The sequence below is a fragment of the Agelaius tricolor genome, unplaced genomic scaffold (assembly GCF_023055355.1).
Source record: "Agelaius tricolor isolate 1412-34295 unplaced genomic scaffold, bAgeTri1.0.p SCAF_3, whole genome shotgun sequence".
Lineage (NCBI taxonomy): Eukaryota > Metazoa > Chordata > Aves > Passeriformes > Icteridae > Agelaius > Agelaius tricolor.
In genome coordinates, this window is record NW_027269263.1 from 8,935,214 (window position 1) to 8,961,818 (window position 26,605).

The 26,605-nt window shown below is 40.1% G+C and overlaps 1 protein-coding gene across 2 annotated transcripts in view; it reads right to left on the reverse strand.

Moving 5' to 3' along the window:
• TBXAS1 (thromboxane A synthase 1) overlaps window positions 1–26,605 on the reverse strand; it is a 232,264-nt gene that overhangs the window by 109,595 nt on the left and 96,064 nt on the right. For both annotated transcript variants that reach the window (XM_071422377.1, XM_071422378.1), the window contains one exon: window positions 21,205–21,301. In XM_071422377.1, the coding sequence (XP_071278478.1) occupies window positions 21,205–21,301 (97 nt within the window). The remainder of the gene's footprint in view (window positions 1–21,204; window positions 21,302–26,605) is intronic.

The following is a 26,605-nucleotide window of genomic DNA, read 5'->3' on the forward strand; positions in this document are numbered from 1 at the left end:
GAGCACCCAAAATCCCAAATCCAAACAGTAACTCCAACACTAATTCTGGCATTAGTCATGCCTAGCAAACAGCATTTGCCTGCATGTAAGCTTTCTTCTAGTCCCACAGCTGTTGTGGGATCCAGCTTTAACTAGAATCCCATGCCCACACTCCCCTGAATTTTAGCCCCAGTCTCACCCCTACAGCCCACACTGAGAGCCATTTGCTCCTCTCTCCTTCAGTACCCACAGGGATTTCAGTATCCAGAGTTAAATCTAACTCTGGGTTCCTCCCCTTTTTCTCATTTTAGGGAAATTTTGGGGGTAAATTCCCAGTGTGGGGGGTCATCCTTCTCCCAGTGGGGGATGGCTTCCTCCCTAAGGCAAGTTCCAGAAGTGATGAGCAGGCAGCAGTGCTTGCACATCACTGGGTTAACTTGTTCATCTTCTTATTTTCAAAAAGGTTTGATGTCCTTTTCTTGCTAAAAAGGCCCTTGTGATTAGGCATTACCATCCTGTTTAAGAAATTGCATTTTTAAACTGAATTTAATGAAATGAAAGTTAAGAAAAAATGAGATAGAAAGTTCGTAGCTTGAAGACAAGACACTATCCCCATACCTGAGACAGGAATTATAATAAAATCTGTTCTTAAGATTACTCATTCAACTCCCCTTGACTGACAGGTCATCACCTCCAGTTCAGCCAGCAGGTGGAACCAGCAAACCCACGAACTGCCCATATGGTATTTCATCCAGTCAGTGGCAGTGGCGTGACACTTAACATAACACTTGCTCTTAAAAAAGGCAACAGAAAAAAACATCCCTGAGATATCTGCAGGAATACATCTTACCAAGCTTGCAATAAGTAGATCATGAAAGTGGGAAGGCAGAAGATGCCTCCATATATTAGCTTTAAAAATTCCCTGTTGGTAAACTGATACAGTCTATTCCTTCCAACTCCCTTGGTGTTTTAAGTCATGCTCAGCTCTCCCTTTATTCATGACATTCAACGACATATTCTCTGTGTGGTAGCTTTTGACTGAGCCAGGAAAGAACTGCATTGCATGATTTCCAAACCCAAAACAGAGCTCATTTATGTCACATACCCTGTAGCTCGTTGCTGTTTCTATCCGTAAGGCCCTTGCAAACACAGATGTTATAGCCACATCTCTTCAAAGCATGTAAAATTTTTCTCTTCAGAAATCATCATCTCATAATGGAGCAAGACCAACTCCTCACCCCAAGACCCAAGCCTTTGCAGAGGGCAAAGGGCTGGCATTGCCCACTGAGGGCTGTGTGCCAGTGTGGGAGACCACTGGGCCTCTCCCACCCCTCTGCTGTGACTGTGAGGGGCTTCCCATCCATCTTAAATCCGAGGGAATCACTACACACAGGAGTTGTCTCTCCCAAAGCAGCCTCACTCTTCCTTTGCCTTTCCAAAACTCTATTTCCAAATCCTCAGATGCCACACATCCTACACTGCTGCTCCCAGGTAGTTGAAATCAATCTTTCCTTGCCCATTAAAATGATTTAATTTTAAAAATTTAAAATTTAAAATTAATTTAAAACTATTTAATTTTAGTGGTCACAGACACTCTTTCACAAACACATTGCTCAAAACCCTCCTAGATCTCCAACTCTGCTAATAGTCTATTACACTTTTGTCCCCTCTTCTTTGTTAGTCTAAAACAAGTTTGATTTTAGTATGTATGATTCAGAAGGTGATCTTACAGCTTCAGAGGGGAAAAAAAATCACCAAACTTACTCCAAAACACTCACATTGCTTTACAATTTCATAAAAGTGTTAGTAAAAGTTTTCAGCTTAATTTGAAATCAACATGCCTGCAGAGAAGAGGAGAAAATGTCCATGGATTATCTATTTCATTAAGCTTTTAGGTTTTCCTTGGTCATTAAGGTTCTTCAAAAGAGTGACAGGGTAGAATTGGTTTCAGTGATTACAGCAATTGTCTTTCATTCTACTCTATAGATAAGACTATACAAAAAGGCATCTCCAAGCAGGTTCTTTTGTTATCAAGTCAGGATCTTCAACAACTAATAACTACTATTCCTAATTACTCATTGGAAAAATGGCACAGCCAACCCCAGCTTACAAGCAAATGCTGGCTATTTTTCCCCTCTGTGGCAAGCAGCCTGGAAACATCTGTTCTTGTCTCTGCAAACATTCTCTTAAGTCATGGTTTTGTCAATAGAAACCAAAGCGAGTCATTGCAATGAGGTAAATATAACCATCCATAACTGCTAAAACAAACACATATGGCCTCCTGCAGTCTGACCCAAACTGATGCAAGTCACATGTTCCATTTGTTGGTGTAAGCAACGCCAAAATTAAGCCCATGCATTCATGAGTTTGCATATGGTGGTCAGTTTGCACATTTGGGATCAAAAAAATCACAGCAAAGAAAAAAGTACTTGCTCTTAATTAATTAAGAATTTTGGTATTATAAACAAGTTCAGGTTGTACTAGAGAACCCATACTCTATAGACAGTTTCTGTTGAGAAGTAGTTGTTACACATGTTTAAATCCACTTTCCAGCTGACATAACTGGATTTTAATATTGGATAAAGTTATAAGACTATTAAAAGCCTCTCTGTTTATACACACTTCTCCTTAAGGAAAGGCTGAGGACCAGAAAGTTCCTTTTACAGTACGTAAAGAGTATTTGGAAAAAAGCAGTCCCCAATAACTTTTGGTACACAAATATTGCCATGCTTTCAGTCATTGGCATATGTAGGAATGACAGGCAATGCCCATAAGAACGTTGGCTAGGTCTTTTACTTACATTGAGTTCCATGCTCTGCTCATCCAGGGACATACCTGCAGTAACCTTAAAGTTTCTGGAGAATACCAAGAGAGACTTTAAGTACCACTCACCATCCCACTGCCTGTCCTCTTGGCTGCTGACTCAAATGCCTTGGGTATTCAGCTAGATACCTCAGAAAAAAGTTCACCAAAATGAGCACAGACTTATCCAAGCTGCCATGACAGCAACATAGGAAGAGTCCTACACTTCCTTAAGGTCTCACCCTCTTTCTTCTCATGGACATAACAACAAAACATATTCCAGAAGAGAGGTCACTACAGCTGTGATCAGGGATTACTCCCTTTCTTATAACTGCAGAGTGAAAAAAGTCATGGTAGTAACCCACTTTCAAATGATCACTGACAGAACAAAACTCACAGTGGGGGGAAAGGCTGTGACTCCTTCCTGTGGATAAGGATGGGAAGAAAAATAAGGAAATAAGAATAATGAGGAAAGAATTATTACAGCAGGAGTACAGGTTAGGGGAGGGAGGGATGCTCTGAGGCCTATTAGGCTGCAGAGATTCACTAACTTCTCCTTCATGAATGGTCATAGAATTTGGCATTGATTCAACAAATAAGGCTGTAAGTGCATTGTCTCAAAGAATCACCTATAAGTTTCTAGGTGGGGTGCTTCACAGAGAGATGAGAGGACTGCCTTGGAATGATTTCCAGTGGGTAAATGTGTGAAAGCCTTTCTCCTTCACTCTGGGCAATTTGTCACAGGGGACTGCACTGGTGCAGCCTGGCTCCACCACTTTGTGATTCAAACAACCACGTTTATTGCTGCTACATTTTCTGCAGTGCCTGAGCCACCAGCCCATTTCAAAGGCACATGTGAGGGCCATCTCCTCTCAAAACATCATATTCATAGATCTCCTTCCTTGGACAAGTTTCAAAACTGCTAAGCTTCCATTTGGTGATTTCAACTGCTGAAATCAGCATCTCCAAGGGATTTGAGGCACCTCAGAACATTAGCTATGGTTGAGCAAGAGTTTTAAATCTGTATTGTCAAATTTAAGCTCCTCAAATAGGGGTTAAATGCTTTGAACTAGCACAGGTAAGCATGGCAGGTGAAGGGGAGGCTTACCACTGGCTTAGTTTAAAAATATCACTTGCATGCAACATTTTTATTTGGAGAAAAGTATATATAAGAAATGTCACTTCTTCATATACTTCATATTTTATTGACAATTTTAGTTTGACCTCTTCCACTCAGATGTTGCAATACAGAAATAAAATTATATACAGGCCTGTGTAACTTAAAATCTCAAAGCACCAAGAAACACTGAAAATAAACAAGTGGCTAAGTAGTTAACTACGACCTAAAGGTGGAAGACATTTCAAAGGGTCTCTACCACTCTTCCAAGTTGCCATGTAGCACCTAAAACTTGTTGCAAATACCCCATTTACCATGTGACAACATCTTGATACATAAAATGTACTTCAAACTGTCAATTATCTAATTTGAAACAGAAAATTTGGGATTGATATGGCAAACTGACAATGTCCAATATGTGCAAAACAACCCAAGGAAAATGTATTTCACCTTTTCCCCCCAGTGCCAAGAAGAAAATTTCAAAACAATGTCAAAAAAGGCCAATAAAAGTTTTCTTGTGAGGCCTCCTAATGGTTTAAAAAACAAAAAATGGGTTCAAGATGATATTTAATTCAAACTACTGGAAGAAAAGGGGTATTAAAAATTAAAAACATGAATACAGCTTTCAGCTTAGGAGTCAACCATGGGCAGTCAGATGTTAGGGGCCATTCTACAGGAAAGGGTGCTCAGCACTTGCTCTGCTCTTCTGCTCCTTCTCTAAGCATATGCTGCTAGTCCAAGTCAGAACACTCCCTGGATAAATACTTTAATTTTTATGTTAGTTTTCCTTTGAAAAGTCATACAGAAAGAAAACTCCAGGTCAGCTGTAATGGCAGAATGACAAGCTGTCAACAAATCACATTGGCAGTACCCGCTCAGCTGAAGAATTTGAATTCCCTGCCTTCTACTTCACAATTCTTTCTAATTACATTAAGTGAATATTTACACATCAGGGAAAAAAAATAATCCAAATTTTATATAGTAAGATTTCCACATCTATCTGTCAAAACATTAATGTATTTTCCTGATAGCAGTAGCTGCTTTTGTTCCTCATTTATTTGTCCCTCAAGAAGACCTAGGCTATAAAACTTCCTCAGGAGTTGCACAGCACACTTTCAGCATTTTATCTTCCAAGATTTAATATTTGAGGTTATTGTCTAGTCTCAATCAATTTTTAAAAAATCCTAATTTATGAAAACATGTTTTGACATGTTTATATGAAATAATGTTTGTGCATTTGCCTCTTACAAATTAATTTGAGCATATCCAGAATTAAATGTTTGTCATAAGATAACTTCAACAAAAATAAAGTCCTATTGTGCACAGATAGCATTACAGGACTTATCATGAGTTCCCTAGAGCTCACAATTTCTGTAAAACAGCTTTAGTTCACAAACCACCTGTAAGCAGACTGTTCTCACATCACTCTTACTGATTTCTTCAAGGAGAGAAGTTGAAACACTCCTCTGAGTATCAGCAAGTACCTCATCCAAATAAATTACCAGTATCAGCTACTTTTGTATTCTTAAACATTTAGACTTGTAATATGAAGCAGCGTGAATTATGAAACCTAAAGCATGTCACCATATCTTCTTATCTTAAGAGTTCTAGGATAAGATAAAATGTTAAAAAAACCCAAAAACTCCACAAATTGGAGCCCACACCACAGAGCTCACAGATCCCTTTCTGGCCAAGCAGGCCTCCTTCAGGTGATGCAGCATTTAGGAGGCCTGTTCCACTACTCTAGCTTCAGTTTTAGTGCCATGACATGAAACCAGAGGGGTGGATCAGAGCCTGAATTCTCCCCACTCATGGTGCCCCAAAAGCCAGCACCAGCATTTCGGGTACAGACAAGCTGGGAGCTCAGCAATCACACACGAGGGCAGAGCAAGATTTGGGATTTAGATTCTCTTTTATCGAGTGCCCGGGGAAGGAATGTGTGCCAGCCATGAGAATGAGACACCTGCAACCTTGCCCTGAGGATTAACCCCCAACAGCCAGGCACACACAGAACAGCAATGAACAGCCTGGCTGGAGGTTCTGCCTGCTGGGATTTCTGTGAGAAACAGGAAAGAGGCCTCACTCCCTGGAAGGAGCAGGCACCAGTGAAATTGCCAGGCTGCACCCATACTCAGCACACACATCACACTTGACTGCATGCACCCAGTATGCCATTTCTACTTGCAACTTATTAGAATCTGCACTTCCAAGGCCAGCTCTATTGGTGGGTGGGAGTTGCAGTTCCCAACCATCAGTGCTGGCCAGCACAGCACACACCCCCACACCACAAGAACTCGTTTTGCATCTGTACAGCTGCTTCTCTCACACTTGAGGTTCATTCTGAACACCCCCAGCATCCAGCAGCCTGAAAAATAAAAGGGATGTTGAAACTGAAAAAAATAACCCTCTGAGACATGTCTAAAACCCTGCTGATTTTTTTACATAGAATAAATCTTAACCCAAGGACAAACCAAAGTTTTTATAACCAAAAGTGCCTGTCACTGCCAATATAAGAGAAATGTTACCACAAGCATAAAGGGAAGAGCTGAAAAAAGTGAGAGAAAAAATGAGAAAATGAAAAAATGAGAGCTGCCCCACTTGACTACAAGGAGGGTAAAACAAATGAGTGCCATCCAGCAGCCAGGGCATTTAAAGAACATGTAATGTGACACAGTGAAACACCAGCTAGGAAGGGTACATTCCTTTTAAAAATTCAAATCAAACATTAAACAAAAATAAAACCAGAGCTGGTGAGAGAAACTTAAATAAAGTCATGAGGCTTGCAAGAAACTGTCAATATTGCAAAATCAATTTCTTTCTCTAGGCTTTCTGGAACAAAAGAAGGAAAAAAGTTCTAGAAACTACCTTTTTATAGATGTTTTTGGAACAAAATAACTAGCTTGCAAATTGAAGCTATTTTTTTTATATTAAAAGCTGTAACTGAAACTAATTATTTCAATCAACTTTTTCTTTTTATTTTGGTTTTAAACTCTTCAAAATCAGATATGACATGAAAATTCTGTCTTTCACACATTTCCTAATCAAATCTCAGAAATCACTAGGGCAAAGGGTTTGTTTTTTAAATTCTTACTGCTGACAATATAGTATACCATCAACTCCTACTGCAGTCAATTACAATTGTATTAGGAGGATACTGGAGAGCAAAATAAAGCATTAAGAGATTTGAAAATCTTAGGCTTGGTGCAGTCCTTGTATCCTAAAGCAGATGCAGAAATGGGTCCAAATGGATCCAATTCTTTAGTTATGTTATTATATACAATTTTTCCCCCACAGGATCTCTACTTGATTTCTCACATTTAAGATTTCTAGAGGAAATAATATCCTGAAAGTTTTTAACATTGCACATAAAACCCCCAAAACTTTTCATGTGAAATTAATCAGTCACAAACTCAAGGTTCTCCCCCTTCAGACATAAAGCTCACACGATGACTTTTAGAAATTCTTTGTCATTTGTAGAGTTCTGTCAGCAGAGAGCGATAGCAGTAAGTCAGTCTCCTCTAATATTTTTTTGTTGAGTCTGTGTTTACTCAGATTCTTCAGGGGCTTATAAACTTAAGCAGTTTGGTCAGATTTTCAAAGTGGTTTTTATATCCAGCCCTTAACACTAGAGGGAACAAAGCCAAAGCCAAAGAAATAGACTCTGGGTTTATTTTCCTCACAATCGATAAATAACCCTAACTTTTCCCTAGGCATGGTCTCCAAAATAGCAAGACCATTTTGACTGAAAAATTCTAAATGGAAAATACTAATTGAAGCAGTTAAACTATGATAATCTACAGAAAGGAAAACATTGTAATGGGAGACATTGGGCAACTTTAATTATAGATCTCACCATTGCCTCTGCAGCAGTACAGCTTCTTTGGAACTGATGAAATACCAGTATAGGCCTGATGACATTTCAACTTGACTGAAGGTCAATGACTGGTTAAACTGGAATGTTTCTGAGCCACTGTTAAATTATTCAGAATTATTTTAGGAAAGCTGCATAAAAAGTGCAAGAGTGCAGTTTTAGCTTCATCTAAATGCACACACTGAGAATGGAAAAGGAAATGGGGAAACTGTCAGTTGCAATTGCCTTGAAAAGGGAAAAAAATAATATCTTGTGTACCATCAACTTAAAATTAATCTAGCAGAAGAGAAGACTGCAAGATAGTTCTTGTTTTTAATATTATTTCCCCAAACCCTTTACTCCAGGAGCAAGCATGAAAGGGAAAGAAGAGCAATGGAATATTAGTTCAGTAAAGAATGTAATTATTTTTGTTTCTGTTGCTTAACACCAGTGAGAAGAGGTTGGCAGGAGTAAATAATTAACAATAATAGACAAGGCCTTACTTTTGCTGCAGGACAGCTGTTTCCTGATCTCACTATATATGTTGCTGAATATGTGTCTACGAGGCTAAATGGAGTCTCTTGGAGCCACCGCCGAGCCTTCAGAAACAGATGAGCGAACACGAAAACGCGCAGTGGCCAGGTGTGCTCAAAGTAAGGAGCACTCATTACGCTGGAGAGCTGTGAGACATGCAGTGTAAACACTCCAATTTTACACCCCTCATCCCCTTCCCTTTCCCTTCTAAGTGTGGTGAATCAAATGCTGACAATACATCAGCAGCTGTCGCCAGTGTCCTGTGACTTTCCTTGGTCATGGTCAGGAGCTGTGTGCTCACGGCGCGGTGCTTCCACGGCCCACAACCCACAGCAGCCCCATCCCCTCCCAAGGCTTAGATCAGCCAGGATTTGCTATCAATTATTCACAACAAATGGTGCCAAGACATGTGGTTGCTATATAAAGAAGAATCCTGGCTAGAGAGTGAAACAATACCTGCCGACTCATTCCTCACTTGTGATCCTCCACACTTGTAGCTGTAGCACGCAGTCAGCACTGAGGAGCTCACAATCTCTGAACATCCTTTACCATGGAGGTTTCATTCTTGCAGAATGAAACTTACATAGTGTAGATCACGAGCAAAAAAAAAAAAACAGGGTGGCAGAAATTTTCACTTAGCACAGAGTTAATTGCTAGGTAGAAGAGAACTTTCCAGGCTGTGGTTGAGGACCACTGCAAACCAGCTGCATCAATATAAGATGCTACGACCCCATCAGCTGTTCACCACTCCCCCTCTATTGGAGATAACCACCATTGAAATGGAGCTGGTGGAGAGCCCTTGGGAGCACTTGTCTGCTTCAGAGCTAAGTCAGCCTGTGTGGTTTTGAAAAAGTCCACACTGACACATAAAGATGAATTATCTTCTGAGCTGAACCAAAGAAGGAATGCTCATGTGATCCATGTTGCAGACCTTGCTGTGGAAACAGTAAGTCCAGTTAAGACATCTCAACAAAAGGTTGTTAGCACTGTGCTAGGTAAGAACATTATCATTATATCAAAAAAGAAAAAAAAAAAAAAAAAAAGGACCTTTCATACTTTTAAGTTCAAATATATACATAAATGCAGGCAAATGGATTAAGATATCTCAACGAATGTCTAAAGAGAAAACTATTCCCACTAGTGTGAAGATATAATGCTACCTTTAAAATACTTTAAATGAAGAGCAAAATCTTGCAAGAATTAGCATAATAATTGCCCACATGTACTGCATAAACTCTCACTGAAGAGGAATGGACTTGGGGACACACAAGAGCCCCCAGACAGAACTATCACAGTCAAAACAAAAAGCTGACCCATGAAAAAAAAAAAAAAACCCCGAATCAAAACCACCCATCTTCTGGCATAAGCTTTAATATAAAGGATTCAAAATGGGATGGGGTGGGGTGGGAACAGATTTGTGGCCAATGGAGTGAATGGGGGAAATTGCATTGCTCAGATGCAATCTCTGGCACTGGAAGTCACCACAGCACTGGGTGCTGGAGGCCTGGCAGATAAGCCAGAAGGAAGATTACTGTCACTGTCTGTCCTGCTGTTCTGTTTTGAATTCTGCTGCTGGCCACCTTTGAAAGAGGACACTCAACCAGGCTAACCAGATCTTAGGCATGACACATGACAACCATTCAAATATTACATACTGCCATATTACATCTACTCCAGGGCTGAACTACCAGACTCCCAGGTATGTTCATGTAAATCACCTCTCTGTGCTGTGAAACATCATTTCTAATAGACTTAAGAGGGTTCTTGTATCATCAGATGCTTCAAAAGGACTTTTTGTACATGAGCAGCTGAGTTAGCTCCAAATGTGGTTAAAGACATGAAAACAAAGCAAAGTACTGGGTCTGAACTCTGACTGCTCAAGCGTGTAAAAAGGCCAACTCGGATGCTGTGATCTGTGCCTATGTCAATTCTGTAACAAGTGACAAACTAATTACTCTTCTAAACAAAAGCAGACTGGGAAAGGCAAGAATCAAAGGACATGACACTCTACTATATGTCAAAATAAGGTAAATGAAGAAAATTGTAAACCAAACAATCGACTACTGTCAAGTAACAGTTTCAGAAGTCAGAAATGAAGGACTGGTAAAAACCTGTGATATTAGACTGAATAAGTTTCCCAAAATATATTCTCACAGGAAATGTCCAAAGAACTAGGATAAGTTGAATTTCCCTTTAAAAAGAAACAACAAATCAACAGAAATCAAAGGTCAGGACCAGCAAACACCAGCAAAAACTGCATTTGCACTCCACCTACTCATAACACAGTCAGCTAAGGGAAGGATTAGATAAGGAAGCAATAACGTATTTAAACAAGAAAAAACATTAATCAGACTTAAGATTTCACATATTTTATCCAACAGTAAAACATGTTCTTTAAACAAGGAACAGAACCCTAGGAATAGATAGTCCTTTCTTGCCTATAAGTGTTGTTTCCCTTCATTGTTATTATTCAGTATTAAAAAAAAAAGTGCTGCAAACCCAGTAAATAAATAGCCAATGTAGGTTTGATGAAAGATTGGCTCAGAAGACTGCTTTTGGCCTGAATAGAAAGATATGCTTTCATCCTGTTTTTGACTATACTCATACATTTACCTAACATAATTGGATGTAGTTAATATTGCAGGAGCCTTCAAGCAGCGCACATTTCCCTCATTAGTGGGTTTAAAGCCTTAATGATATCTCCTGTGCTGCAGAAAAGCCCAATGTAGGCTTCAAAAGTGATTGGCAAGTTTCAACAGGAGAAAAAAACTGGAGGAAGGGAAGGCAAAACCTAATAACACTCTGATCTTGTCCTCGTCAGTTGTTTAGATAAGGAAATCTTGCAGAATGATTGAATAAAGAAGAAAACAAAGGTAAGGATAAACAAGCCAAAACAGATAATTTCAAAAGCTGACCTCTCAGTGACTCAAATATGTGAAAGGAACAGGGAGTGGGTAAAAAAGGGGGAGTGACCCTTCACATACCTGCTACACATAGAGACAGCCACATACTTAGTCCTACACAAACTCCTGATGGCACAAACAAGTGCATATGCACTGCATATTTTCAAATCAGCATCTTCATGCACCTGCAGCAAAATCACCTTTTCACAGTTGCATTATGCAGTATTTCCCACCCTCCCTTCAAATCTCAGTAGTCTGGCAAGGAAGCCTTGCATTTAGGAAACAGAATGTCACAGTATACCACTAACAAAGCACGTGCAAAGGGTTTGGGGTTTTGTTGTTTGTTTGTTTTGTTGGGTTTTTTATTGACTAATTTTGACCATTTTCCAGGAACAGAAATTTCACAGGCTGATTTAGCTTCAAAAGAAGCGTAATTATGTACAGCTGTATTCAGTATTTCTTGACTGCCTTGAACAAGCAGTGAAAGGGAGATTTGCACACATTATCAGCCACTATCATTAGTGCTGTAAAGTACCTAATCCATCTGGTGTTGTGGTGTCTACCTAGGAGCAGGTATTGAACCACTGATGGCTGCAGTATAACAGCAGAAAGGCAGAGGGTTCAAAATTAACAAAACAACGCAGAAAACCAAGTCGTTTCTTGATGCTGGATTGTCCTTGGGTTTGTGTTCTGCCATGGTTTTGCAAAGCATTTTTATGTGTACAGGCATGGAGAGTGGAGAATTAAAAATGTAAATTTCATCATGTGGTTTTGCAGGCTTCACAGGGGAAGAGGTAGCAGGATACCATGGTGATGGCAGCACTGCAGCCCATTAATAAACCAGAGAAAGACTCAGGGATAGATGCAAATATTTAGACCCATGATGAAAAATAACTCATTTCATAATAACTCCTGTGAAAAATAAGAGGACTGTGCATCTCAGCATCAGCTGTGGTCTCAACATGCTGACTCATCATTTCTCCATGGGGGGACAAGGAAAAAGGAAACTTGTTTTTAAGTCTTCTAGCCTCCTTACAGTCAACTGCATTGCTTTTATATTGCCAAGGTTTATGGCCCATAGCATTTGAAAACAGACAACCCATGCCTGGGAAAGAGAAAAAGTGGAAAGTTTTTATTTTGTATTTCATCTGTGTGTAACCAATCCACTTCTGCCCTCACTGCCAGCCCTTCACATGGGGAATCAGCCAGTTTTATTTGCAATCTTACCTGGAAATGTGAAAAATATTAGTGCTCATTTACTGAATTAGAGATTCATAACTCTCAAGAAAACAAATTCATATGACCTACCTACAGAACAATATGTTAGCCAGTTAAAAGGGCAGCCTCACTGGAAGTGTGGCTTTCTCCAAACTTAGCTTCAGTCTGTCCCCCACTGCTGGGGAATGTGCTGAGAGCTTCCTCCAGGCACAACAACACAGGAACCCTTCCTCAAACAGCAAACTGCCTAAGCCACCACTCAAAGGAAATACATTGTCAATTAGAGGGTATCTTCAAGTCAGTCAACAGGAACATCCTCAAATTAATTAGATTTAAGTACAGTCAGTGTTTAAAGATCGATTGCTTGTAAGCTGTTCTATGGCACTCCAGCCTACTGTTATTTGTATCTTCCTAAACTTTCACAAGTCTTTATTGAATAGTCAAATGTTTGAGAAGAGACTGTGTTCACTCTCTTTTCTATGAGAGGCAAAGAGAAAACAAAGTCTACCATTTAAGGGAAAATCCCAATTCTGGACAGAATAAACATACTTGTGTAAATACACATCATGGCCCCCTAAATTAAATGAGAAGTAAGAACGTGCACAGATGTAAGCAAATTCTGACATCTTTTTATGAATTGTGGAGTTGTGGTTTAGGAGTGGTACTCCCCAATTCTGGCTCCCACTGAGATCCCCCAAACCATGCTGCCACCCTCCTGCTCCCCTGCTTTCCCCTCTCCCTCTCCCTGGAGCAGGATGAAGAGGGGAACTGGAGGCAGGAAAGGTAAAGATCATGGGTTGAGTGAGAGTAATTTACTGGAACCAGCAGTGAGATAAGCAAATGAACAGTAACAGCAAAAATACCAGTGAGAGGGTACAAGAAAAGAAAGGATTCACATGGAAACATCCTGAAAATAAACAATACTGGATGGCTCCTTCCACCACCTTTACTTGACCAGAAGGAACCCCTTCTCCCCAGAAGAGAATCCCTTTCCCCCACCCCTGGCAATGATGTGGCATAGAATAACCTTAGGGTCCTGGCCATGCCCCCTCCCAGCTACCCAAAAAACTTAACCTTGTCCTGGCCAGAACCAGGACAATAGGTAAGCAGAAGCAGGTGCCAGGTGTTCCAAAGATAAAGACAAATGAGCTCTCCCACTTCACAGGACACAGGTTACACGTGGTTTCCTGTTCTGAATTAGAATCACAAAAAAAAATTACAAACTCGAGATGATGATCCTCAAATACACTCAATTAAATCTGATAATGCTAACTTTTCTACTTTAGCTTTTTTTAATACTTCAAAGAAGAAACTTACTTAAAAGGGGGGAAAAAGAGCTTTTCATTAAAACTTTTTAATCTGCATTTCTGAAGCTTCTTTTAAGAACAAACAAAAAACCCTCCCACCACAGCGATTTGAATTAACAGATAAACCAAATCCCAACCCATTGCCATCAGTCCTGAAGCACTCACATCCACTAGTGCTACTCTTCAGCTGGAAATTCCCAACATACTCTTTTACATTTATTAAGGTGACAAAGCACTTCCTAAATGCTTTGTCCTTGTGAACACAGGAATTCTGTATCAAGGCCAAAAACTGAGCTCAGAGCTCCTAAATCCTAACCTAGAGCCCAAATCACAAAACCAGACCTCTTCTCACTGGGATTTCAGAGGATCAGGTGGCTCACAGAACATAGTCTACGAATACATCAGTCCTTTCTTTAAGGGTAACTGAAGGCAAAGTCTGATTAATTTTACAGCCAAGAGCAGTGATCATTTGACAACATTAGTTTTGTGCTATTAGCTTCAGCATATGGGGAATAAGGGACAATTTGTTGTGCATGCATAAAAAGACTTGCACAGTGTGAAAGAAATGACCCTCTCAATATTTATTATTTTAATTTTCAAATGCCTACTGCAAGCATATGCACTGCTACTTTAAAACATTTAAACAAAACTGAATTTAATTGCTCAGAAAAATTAACCTGCAAGCTCTCAAAGCAAAAAGGGGAAAGGAAAAAGGAAATCCTGAATTAAAAGTGATTTTATGAGGTATGGGAGGCTGCAAAATAGTTACATATATATCGACCACGCTAGAAAGGTGTTCTAGTATGTCTAGAAGACAGCCATGGAGACACACTTGGGAAAGAAAGCAGATGTTAGGGTTGTTTACCCTCAGTGCTCCTGAACCATCAGGTCAAAACAAGGATAAGAGCCCTTGCTCAGTTTCCTGGCACTGGAAAATCATTCAGGCATCTGCACTCCTGTGCCTGTATAACAGCACCTACAAATATGCAGTCAAACAAATTAATATTAAACAGAAAAGTGCCATACAGCCAAATTCATTCCCTGCTAACATGATTCCCTTTCTATACTAGTGTTGTACCAGACAAGATTTCAAACTAGCTATGATCTAGAAGCTGTATAAAACTGGTAGGCAAAAAAAGTAAATCTTAATAAATTCACTGCTTGGACACCTTTTCACTTATCCTCCCAAGGCATAGAATGATTTTTGGAAGCACCGAATATTCTCAGCTCAGTGAGACCAAGGCTTATTGTACACGTGGCAGGATTGATGCTTGGATTTGTTCTACAAAGCCAGGGAGGGAGGGAAGAACATCTCAGCTCTGCATCACAAACAACTGGATGTTCAAGGCACAGCCTGCCACCAGGCATGATGGCTTTACTGCATCAGGAACTCAAATGCCACCATGCCATGCACAAAAAGGCATATTTTGTGACATTTCCATAATAAGATATGGCACAATTGATGTCTACAGTGCTCTAGGGAATGGAATAGAGACTCAGCCTCTCCTCAAATCACAAGGAGATCCCAAATCAATATATGTGCATCTGTATGCATCCATAAATACACACAGATATGTATTCAAGCTCACATGCAGACATAGCAACTAATCATGGGACATTTTGGCTCCAGAGGTGTTATGCCAGTCACCTTCCATGTCCTTTATTAACCAAACAAAAAACAAAATTAAACGAAATGAAGGAGTGGAAAAATGAAAATAAAAAAATCTAAACAGAATGAAGCAGTGAAAAAAATTAAAGCACATTCCTTCTCTCTGCAGCCACAAACCCCAGCATGTATTTAAAACTAGATATCACAATCAAACTAAATCAAACTATTCACACACACCAGATCATCACTTGTGTACGAAGCCATCCCCCTGAATGGTCATTTTAAAGCATGGAAAATGAGGACCTCATTATATATATATATATATGTGATGTTTTCTCATTTGTTTGACTCATTTTCCAAGCACTGACTTGCCTGCTGTCACACTGTGTCACTGGAGCTCCAAACCATGTGCCCATGCAAAGGTAAGTTTCCAGCGAGGTTCATTCATCCCCTGTTTACAAACTGAGTTCATTGAACTTTACAACAATAATTTCTAAGTAAACAAAGAAATTCACATGAAAGGATGAAGATGGCATTGACACCACCAGAAATAATCATAGGAAGTTTAACTTGAAGAAAAGAAACATTTCTAAACCAAACAACCAAAGGGTACAGGGTCAAGGCAGCATGCATATGTTTCTTTTGGCAACACTGTAGAACTTTTCATCCCTTATGAGACAACATATGAGTATGTTTGGTGGGTTCATTTTTCAAAATAAAACTGTATTTGTTAGAGAGACGGAACAGCCCAGCCCATAAGCTGGGTAAGACTCCGGGTTTGGATAGAAAATTGAATCACCACTTTTTACTGAAAGTCAGCACATCAGTGGGGCTGATGCCTGTTCTCTGAAAGTCAAGGCAGAAGGCAAGAAAGATCTTGCACAGGACATGCATGTGACGCTTTACTTGCAAAAGGTGAAGAACACACCAGCCAGCTCCTGAGCTGAGCTCTTTGAAGCCAGTTCTAACATCCCAGTCCTGCTCTGGAGACACTTCATCATCATCAGTCAGTGCAGAGTCATCTAAAGTTAATATGTTGATTTCTGCTGACTGAGGTCCTGACCCAAAATTCACAGAATTACAGGATGGCTGAGTTTAGAAGGGACCTCTGGAGGGCATCTTGTATCAAATTTAGATAGATCTTTTGGTACAGTAATATACAGTTTTCTTTCCTCTAGCAAGAGACCAGAAAGAACAGCCAGTTCACGAATATGTCAGGCATCCTGGACCACAACTGAAGAAAATGCAGAAAATAGGTTCCTTCCTACTTGGTGGTTGCATTTTATTTGTTTAATGCTCTAGGTAAGCCTGAAGCTTTATAGGTTTACCAAAATATAGATGACGATGATGAAACAGCTTAGTGTAACAGACAAATTATGCATGTGAAAAGAATAATCAGATCTTATGTGGATCAACTCAAAGATGAAGAGAAAGAACAGATAAGCAAAAAGTAAAGAAGCTCAAGCAACTCAACTTTCCTTCAAAAGGGATACAAAGACCTTGTGTCATATTCTATTCATTCCTGGTACTTCTTTATTCTTATTTTTACCACTTCATTATTGTTTGCTGTTAATCCATTATTTTTACCAATGAAGCAGCAAAGCTTCTGATGACAAGACTGTGATGTTTTCTTAGAGCAACTGGAGTTGGTGTAGATTTTTGAATTTAAAAATGTCACTCTCCCCCAGCTGGTTGGCAGGCAGATTTAAGGATCTGGTCTGAATCAACCACTAGTTTCCACTTGTGATAGACACATGAATCCTGGAAGAGCACCGACTCCTGGCAAACCTTGGCTAGCCAGTACCTACTTTGCCTTAGGGCTCACTGAATCCACATTTCTAGGAAATATTTTTACAGCCATCTGAATTATTTGAATTATGTACCACGTAATGTTTCTCTTCACATTGTTCCATCTTAACATTCTGCTCCTACATTTTTAAAAGTATACTCTAATGATTCTCAAGTACTAATTGAAAAACAAATTTTCAATGCAGAATTAAAAACAATCTGAAAACAGATTATGTATCATTATCCCACCTGGAAGAATGCAACAAACATCATAATCCTATCTCACTTGCAACACAGTAATGAAGTTAAAAATGGTCTTAGTGCTCTTAAAAGGAAGCTTCTATTCAAGAGACAACACAGTTGTGAAAAAAGGTATCATTTACTCCAGCACAGCCCTGCCTAAATGCTGGCTGAGGTTTCCATGGTTAACCTAAATTAAAATTAATTCCATATTTTTTGACAGAAGGTATATAAAGTAATTCTCATATTTTCTTCTGCAACTATAATTAAGAACATGGGAAAAAGGCCTCATATGCCTCAAGTATGAAGGTATATTACAGCAGACATTTTTGGTTTTGAATGGCTCTAACGCTTATGTTAATTGAGACGAAATTAAATGGGAAAGCAGAGTGTCATTATTGCCTTCCTGTGATTATACAGTTCACAATACACATACCCTGTGCCTACAAGGCAGAAACAGCCTGTGTGCTAGACTTGGTTGCTTGCTCTAAAAGGAAGAGAACCTTAATGCAGATTTGATATGCAGTCACCAAACACTTCTGCAAGAATTATCAACCAGTAATTCAGAAACAAGAGAAGATGATGGGGGAATATAAAAGACTTTTTATAGCAATTTTCAAAATATAACCATAGCAAAGATGTGAAATATATAGTATCAAAGGGAAACATAAAATGAAGAGTAGTTTAGCTTGTGTTCAATGCAAGATCTACTTTGTCTATATAATGAGTGAGCAGACAGGCTCAATGTGTGAGAAGTGCACAAATGGTCTAGGTCTTTCAGGATGCAGAGACAGGACGCAAGATTCCAAAAGAATCTTCTCAGCAGATTAAAACCACTCTCATTCCATAAAGGCCTTCTGATGACTTCCCAGAAGGGAGTCCACAAGTGCACAATCCCAGATTAAAGTCATCCTGCTGACGAGCACTCAAAGGCATGACATCACATTACAGAGAGCTTTAATAAAAACTGTCAGAATCCACTGAATCATCATCATCTTACTGGCTTCTACCAATAAATCCACTGTTTTCAGCCCTTCACATGTTTGATTTCTCATTGTTTCTTAATCAAATATGTATATCTTTTACAATTAATTGAAAAAGCAGCAAAATAAACAGGGAATAGAAGTTTTTCTACTCTTAGCTTTTAGAATTAGTCTTGAACATCCTGAAACTCAGTGACAATTTGTTAACATACAGTTGCTACAACTGCTACAGAGAGAATAATCTCTCTTTTAGGCATTCTATATTAGAGAACTCACCTTTCACTCTGATGGATGAAGCTGGATTTTGGAAATGCACATGGGGAGGTGAGAAAAGAAAAGCACAAGTGTGTTTTCCTAAGACCTGTTCAAATCCAGTGGTCTCACCTGCTTTCCCATCCTCTCAGACTAAAAGGCTGATTATCTTAAACTACAAAAAAAGGCTCTGGGTTGAAATAATAAGCAAGTGCCATGTCTGAACTGGAATATTGGCCTAACTTTGTGAACAGCACTGACTCCAAAGTCAGTTCTATAACCATTCTTCACTGGGGAAAGAGTTCATAAAACAAAGCAGGGGGATATTTTTAGCATTTTGAATTCTCCACTAGCAAATAGAAACCTTCATTCAAAGTAGAGGAGCTTGCTTTGAATAATTTTAAAATATAAAAACAGAAGCAACCCTATTAAAAGTCTTAAAATTACATTTATTCAGTCAATGTGGTAAGAAAGAATTCTATTATTCTTGGAAAGTGCTTTTCTCACTCTCACCTTTCAATCATTATTTGCATACAACCCAAATCACATCTGAATAAATTTCACTGGCCTTCCTTACGTACCACCAAGCATTATTTATATTCATGTAGGATTACTAGTGTACAGGATAACCAAATACTTCCCCAAGAGACCTGACTACAGATTAAAGAGGAAACAGCTTCCTGTGTGAAAACTCCAGAGGAGGAAAGATCCCCAGGTTAGATATGGAAAGATCCAGAAAGAGAAAGCTTCTAATCTTCAGTAAGTGAAAAGCAATGGCTGGAAGAGGGGAGGACAAAGTGGAAAGTGAGAAACTATCAATGATTGTGGCTATGTGAGAAGACCATAGGACAAGCAGATGAAAGCATATAAATGAAGGAAGGTCATTTGACATAGACTCATGGGCATTAAGCAAGACAGAAATAGCAATCCTGCACAGGGGGAAAACTGCTAATTTTGCTAAAGGGAGAGCTAGGAGTTAAATTTTCTCATCTGACATAGGCTTTCTGGTTAGTGGCAGGGAAGTCACTCTGTGTCTCAGTTCCTCATCAATAAAGCAGGACATTGCACAGAAAAGCCACAAATGATTCAGGGGACAGTCAAGCAATGGGTGCAAAATGTGAACCTGCAGAGACAGCTCTAGCTAATAGATCTAATGAAGAAAAAGAAAAGGAGAGAGAGAGAAAGAGGACCTATAGTGACATAATCTACCTGAATTTTAGAGAGGAACACAGATGTTACAGACAGACCATGACAGATGGACACACAACCACAAGAGAGAGAAACCTCTGGACACAAAAGGAGAGGAAGAAAAATTTCACTAACTGAGAAGTGTGACAATACAGAGAAAGATTTATCCAAACGACCAGGCTGACTAAAGTTCTAAAGTTAAGAGCACAACAAACCTTTGAGTGTCTCCTCAAAAGAAAGATTTCTAATTTCAGGGAAATGTTATTAGATCACCAGCTACTACTAGGTGTAGTGGGTACAGTCTATTACTACCAAATATGTAGAAGAAAAGCAGGGGAAAGTTATAGACAGGAAGAAATAGGGTTCCTGCTTGGGGTGGAAGAAGGGAAGGGATGGAAAATTTCTTCAAATACAGAGAAAATGGGGAAAAGCCCAATGTCACATATAACAACTTCAGCCTAAGAAGTCTAAAAATAGAGTCTTCCTTTAAAGTGTGAGCTATGGGCAGAATGGGGGGCAGCTGGTACCAGTAGTTATTCAGTAAGATATAGGCAGTCACAAGATGAAATTCATGTATCAAAAGAAGCAAGAAAAGGTGACAAGCAGTTTGCAAACAGACTGACTGATTGCAGAGAGGATCAGAGGGACAGAAGAGACAGAAGCTGATCAGAGAAAAAATGTTCTTGAAGGGCACAAAAAACCCTCCTGAATACATGTGAGTTGGTTTGAGGAGGTTTGAGTGTACAAAGGGCCCATAGGGAAGCAGGGAATGGATGGGACTGAGGCAGCACACAGTGGCAGTATTCCCTTGTAAAATGCTGGGCAACTGCTGGAACTCTGGCCATCCACCCTCATTATTTGTTCTAACCACCTCCTGAAAATGAGCTTTCCAAGTGTAACCAAGAGCATATGTACAAATTCTTGCTAACTCCAACTTCCTTCTTTGCTATTTATTATTTTCAGGTATGACTAATACACAATAGCTGTGGGAGGCACGTCCTGGTCCCAAGCAGACTGCTCCTGCCCTAAAGTCTAAAAGCACAAAACAGATCATGTGGGGGAGAAAGCAAATAATACCATCTCCATGTTACAGCTTGAGAACTGAGGAAGAGAGCTAGTAAGTGATTTCCCCATGATTTCACAGGAAGTCAGTGGCAAAACTGGGTATTGAAACCCTCTCTTCAACATCCATCTGGTGCTTCAGTCACAAGGACAGTGTGTCTCTTCTAAGGAAATCCCCTTTCATCCTCAGAGTGTCTGGTAACAAGAATCTTTGACTGAACATATATATTGAGAGTATTTAGCTTAAGGTCTTATTGAACCATGATGTAATTTTGCCTCTATTTCCAGCTTCCTTGTAGCCACTTTTGGTCTGAGCTGGAATTAGCAGTGCTACCAACTCCATCCACAAAGCCAACTTTTATAGGTACTTACAGTTCTGTTGGTGAAGTTACTAAAATCTGCCACTAAGATTTGCTTGATCATCTCTGGTGAGGACACCACCACAAACATCTGGCGACCAATATAATACCTAGAAAGAAGTAAAAAATCATTTTAGCAGATGGTGACCCCAGAGAACTATCTCCTTCCCTAAAATCTCTTTCTGCTTGAATATACTTTCAGTGAACAAATACCACAGAAATGTATTTCCTAGGGTAAAGCAGTATCTTTCCAGCCCTCCCACAGTTAAATTAAGATGCATGGACCTGGAATTTAAAGGAAACAGCTTAAAATCTTTTACTGATTAATCAATACTCAGCCAACATTTTAACATAAAGGTTTACACACGCTGTGCTCACTCTGAATTCTGTGCAAAGAGATGTAGTATCACTAAACCAAACTGTAAAGGAGCAAAACATTATAAACCAACTGAAATAATCATGAAAGACCTACAAAATTGCATTTCCTGCCATCAGCCACACGAAATGGCTTTTCTTGGCTAAGCCCTGCCTCTAATGAATCTTTCCAGAAGTCCCCCCAGTGTGACTGTAGCAAAGCACATTTCCACCACTTCTATCAGCACTGGAACTGAGTGCATCTCAGGCTGTGCATTACCATGGACATAACTTACATTACACTAATAGGGAAGGGGGGAAAAGTTTTACCAAATCTAAGGGAATTAGTAAAACTTCAGAAGAAGAATAGGTGATAGGGGTGTCTCTGCCTGTACACCCTTTATCTCCCTGCTCCCACTGCAACATGACCTTCTGGAGCCAGGGTCTGCCCTTCGGGGTCTTCACACCACTGTGGATGCTGCAGAGTCACTGGGACCTGTCCCAGCCCTACAACTTCTAGGGGTGCAGAGCTCCCTTCTCCAGCACCATTTCTTCCAAGGCCCAGAGGCACTCCATGGCTGGCTGCTCTGCTGGGGGAGAAAAAGCACGACCAACAAGCAGAGGTCACTTGCAATCCCTGCCTTTGTGGATCGCTGGACCAGAAAATCTATTCAGGACCAGAAAATCTATTCAGGCAGCACTGTCTTTTCTCCAGCAGGAGAGAGGAAGAAGAGGCTGGAGCAGGCACAGGAGGGCCAGGCAGCTCATAGCAGAACACAAGAACAATACCACAGATGCTGCAGTAAAACAGTAATATCCATGCCTAATCATTTGGCCATGATACAGCTCAGTATCAATATATTATTTATCACCTGTCTACACTGCAACAACTGAATAGACAAGCAAGTCCTGGACTGAATTAAATATAGTAACTAGGGGTTCCCATGGCAATGAAGCTGCAGCAGCCTGATTTCTTCAAGGGCAAACAAATTAGACAAATATCTTGATCCCAAAGCAAGTTTTCACAGTCCAATTTGACGTCCCTACCACCCAAACGTGTAACAAAAAAATGGCAGAGAAGAACACAATCCTTCCTTCCTTTAGGAAGGAAGACATCATCTTTTCTTCTCTCATGGGCTTTCAGAGGGAACTTTTATTTCCCAAATGCAACCCACAGGCTCTGCTGGAACATTAGATAAGGGTGGTGTGATCTATGAGGGTAAACCTTTTTCACCCCTTCCGGTTTGCTCAATCACAGCAAAAGTAGCTGTCTGTAATGGTCAAACTTTTATTCAGAATCCTCATAGGTGCATAAAAAAGAGCTGATGCCTCAGATTAGAGAGGGTTTTGATTACAAACTTTAGCAGAAGAGGATAATGCAACTTTTGCATGTGTTTTGTACAGTTTTTCTGACATCAGAGAGGCAACACAAGCTCTCAAGGCAAAGACATGCTGAACCTACTGCTCTGAATCTACCCAGAATGACCAGCCACAAATACTGACCTCTCATGCTCACACCGGGCTTTTCTTTTTCTCCCTCCAAGTTTAGCAAGTTCCTTGTCACATTTATTGGTTAGTGACTGATGGTCCTGCAACAAACAGCTTTTCACATGGACGAGCTTCCTGACATCAGATTCCAAATCTGAATCAGAAGCTGGTTATGTCTACCCAGACAGCTTAACTCTGACCAGCAAGGGGCACCTCACAATACATCAGGCAAAGCATGTGTGTTTAAGAGACACAATTCCAGTTTATTTCAAACCTGGGAAATTGCAAAGCTCCAGCTCCTGTCCACTGGGATAACAGGATGCTACTCACAGCAGGAGTCTTTATGTCACAGTGCACTTTGTGCTTGAAAGCATTCAGGACTAAAAATTTGGGACAGGAGCATCTCCTACTCAAGCTGTTTTTATGAGAAAGTGACTCACAAGCCAAGCTTATGCAAACAAAATCTATTCATCATCCTCCAACTCAGACCAGTCACCCGCACTCCCAGTTCTGTTTCCACAGCTAAGCTCTTACTTTTTTATTTACTCTTCACTAACTTTCTAGCTATAGGCACCTGCTTCTTTCTTTATGCAGTTATAAATTAGGGCAGAGAAGGAAAAGAAGGGGGAAAAAATCCCTTACACCTAATAAGCTGAAAATGCTAGGGAAAAAAACAAACAACAAACTACTTAAATTGATTTTTAAACTAAGTTCTGCTTTTTGTTAAGGAACGACTGCTATAAAGCACACACATTATTGGATCTCAAACAGCAAAAGCTGTCTTCCTGCCTTTTTTCCATTCTCCTACTTTCTGTATACAATCTTTCTAACCTTTTCTGGGACATAAAAAGATGAGGCTGTGCATGGGCATACTTTGGAAGTCAAAATCCATAAGCCAAAGACATTAATTCCATGGTCTTTCCCTGAAGTTAAGGAAAAAAGACAAGTAGAACTAACTGCAAAACAAAATCACCTGAGCTATTTCATTCAGCAAGCACAGGCTTGGAACCTGAAAAGCTGCCAGAAAGATGCTTAACTGCGTTTTAATATATTTTAAATCCTTTGCAGGATCAAGGCCTCAATCACAAAACAAGAGGCTATCTCCCAACTAGGTGTTTTGGGGTTTTTTTCACTTGTTTCAAAATAGCAAGTAAAAGATAAAATCCTCCTGAACAATAATCTATTCTTCCCAAGTAAATAACAAATTCACCCCTGCCATGTAACTTCATTTTGATTCTGTATTACTGGATGAGGATATCACTAGTCCCACGTAGACTTAGATTTATTATTGAACAAAACCTGATATTCTTGTCAGATTTTAATAAATAAGAGTTTGAGAAAAACAAAAGCCTCTGGGCAGGTACATTGCAAATGGATTCATGAATAATTTAGGACAGCACTTTTTATTAACTTTTCCTAGGTTAATCTTTCCACAGGGTTCATTCACACACTGAAGTCCTACCTTTAGCTACAGTACCACCACACTGCTTGACCCAAGACTTTATAATATTTTTATCTAGGGCTTTTAGGGTGCAAAGCAAATACTTGGGAATACCTAGCCTGCTCCTGCAGAGAAGCAAGAATTCATGCATGTAGCATGACATCTGTGGGGAGATGCAACTCTGTCCTCATGGAAATCAGTTGTAACTCTGCCACACCAGCAAAAATAAATTTCATGACCCACACATGGAAGCAAATTTTCCTGTGTAAATGAGGCATTGGTTAAGTAAGTTATGCTGTTGGGGCAATTTCTATTATATTTCAGTTAAAACTGCAGCCCTCCAGAACAGTAAAAGAACTTAGCATTTTAGTCAAGTAACTTTAGCTCCTTTGGAAGGTGAGGCAGGAAAGACCTGATACCAGTACATAAACAGCACAAGTACAGTGTGAGCTTGCTCCAGCAGATGAAAACATGGATGAGGAGCCATTGTCCCAGCAGGCTGCTGGTGCACAAGCCAGCAGCCTCGTGCCACATCATCCCCAGGATGGCCTGGCAAAAGGGCTGACACAAGCATTCAGCAGAGGGCATGGGTCTATTCCCAGAAGCTGTGAAAAAAGTAACATTTGCCAAAGGGCTTGCACGTCAAGGAGGTGGTTATATCACAGGGTACTGAACAAAATAAGCCAAACTTCATCAGAAGTGTTTCAATAACTGAAGAGGCTACAAACACCCTGCACACCCAGCTGCAGCAGTTTCACTCCTCAGAGCAGACAAGCACCCCTCTTAAGGCAATTCATGAGACAGACAGAGGTCACTACCTTTTGTTCAGGGTTCACTCAGATGTTGCAGTCCTCTTTACAATGATTTAGTCATTCACTAAACACATCTTTTTCTTTTATCCACAAGAATAAACAGCAATCCAGCAATGATACCTTCAGGTCTGCTCATGCACCACCATTGCTCTCTGCAGAGGTGTGGCCTGGGTGTCTCAACCCCACACCCAGTGCCTGCCATGGCCAGGGCCACAGAAGATAACCCATGGAGGTAAGAGATGCCTGCCAAGCCCAGCTCTCAGCTGAAGTAGGAGTGATGAGACAAGGGGCACATTGGACTGCCCAGTCTCTCCTGAAACACTGCAGCGATCATATTCCTTCCCCAAGTTTGACAGAGACCCCTAGAATGCAGATTTCTGTTCTCAGATCAGAATCAGCTGCTTTTCATTTGAAAGACCAATTCAGCATCAGCATTTCCATGCTCCCAAGACCATTCTGGCCACATAGCATGGTCATCTGCTGCCCACAGCATCTCCCAGCTCCTGAGCAAAGCTCACAGCAACGTGGCCTTGTTGCACAGGAAAAGTGGAGAGCACACACAGTGCCTCATGGCAAAGGGCCATATGTTTTTGTATAACATCCATGTGGGAAACACCTGCAACCCTTTCACCTTGTTTACAGTGCTGCTGCCAATTCACAGAAGACTTTGATCTTCCTATCTATTATCAGCCCCCATCATAAAACATATATATGCTGTTAGGCAATAAGCAAGGCTTTGTTTTCTATGCTGTGGTCTGGTTAAGTACACAAAGATCACCTGTAGAGCCATATGAAAATAGAATATTTTATTACTGCTATTTTCTTCTAGGAAGAGCAAAGAATAAAGACAAAAAAAAGGCAGTGGGGGGAGAAGGAGAGGTGTACAAAGACACAGAGATACAGTGGGAAAAAGCTGATTTCCTTAGGCAATTTTTCCTTAAAAGAAGTTCCTCAATCACTCTGCCTCTTTTGTTTAGAGACACCCTTCCATTGCAGGCAGAGAAACATAAAAACAAATAGCACAATGCTTGTTTAAAACAGGCCTGAAGCCCTGCCTTATTTACTTAAGTATTTCAGAGGCCAGCAAATTGATTTGTCATAGCACTGTCCCCTTTCAGTGCTCGAAGGCAATTCAGATGTGGTAGGACTAAGCAATATATAATGAACAGCTGCAAAACCCAAACACAATCTGCACAGAAAGGGTTAGCTTGGGCTGAGAGGAAAGGAAAGGAGTGGGACAAATTTGTCTAGTACCATGAGTATTGTTTGTATTATTAGCAGCTAAAGGTCTCCAAGAGCCCCCTATCCTAATTTGACAG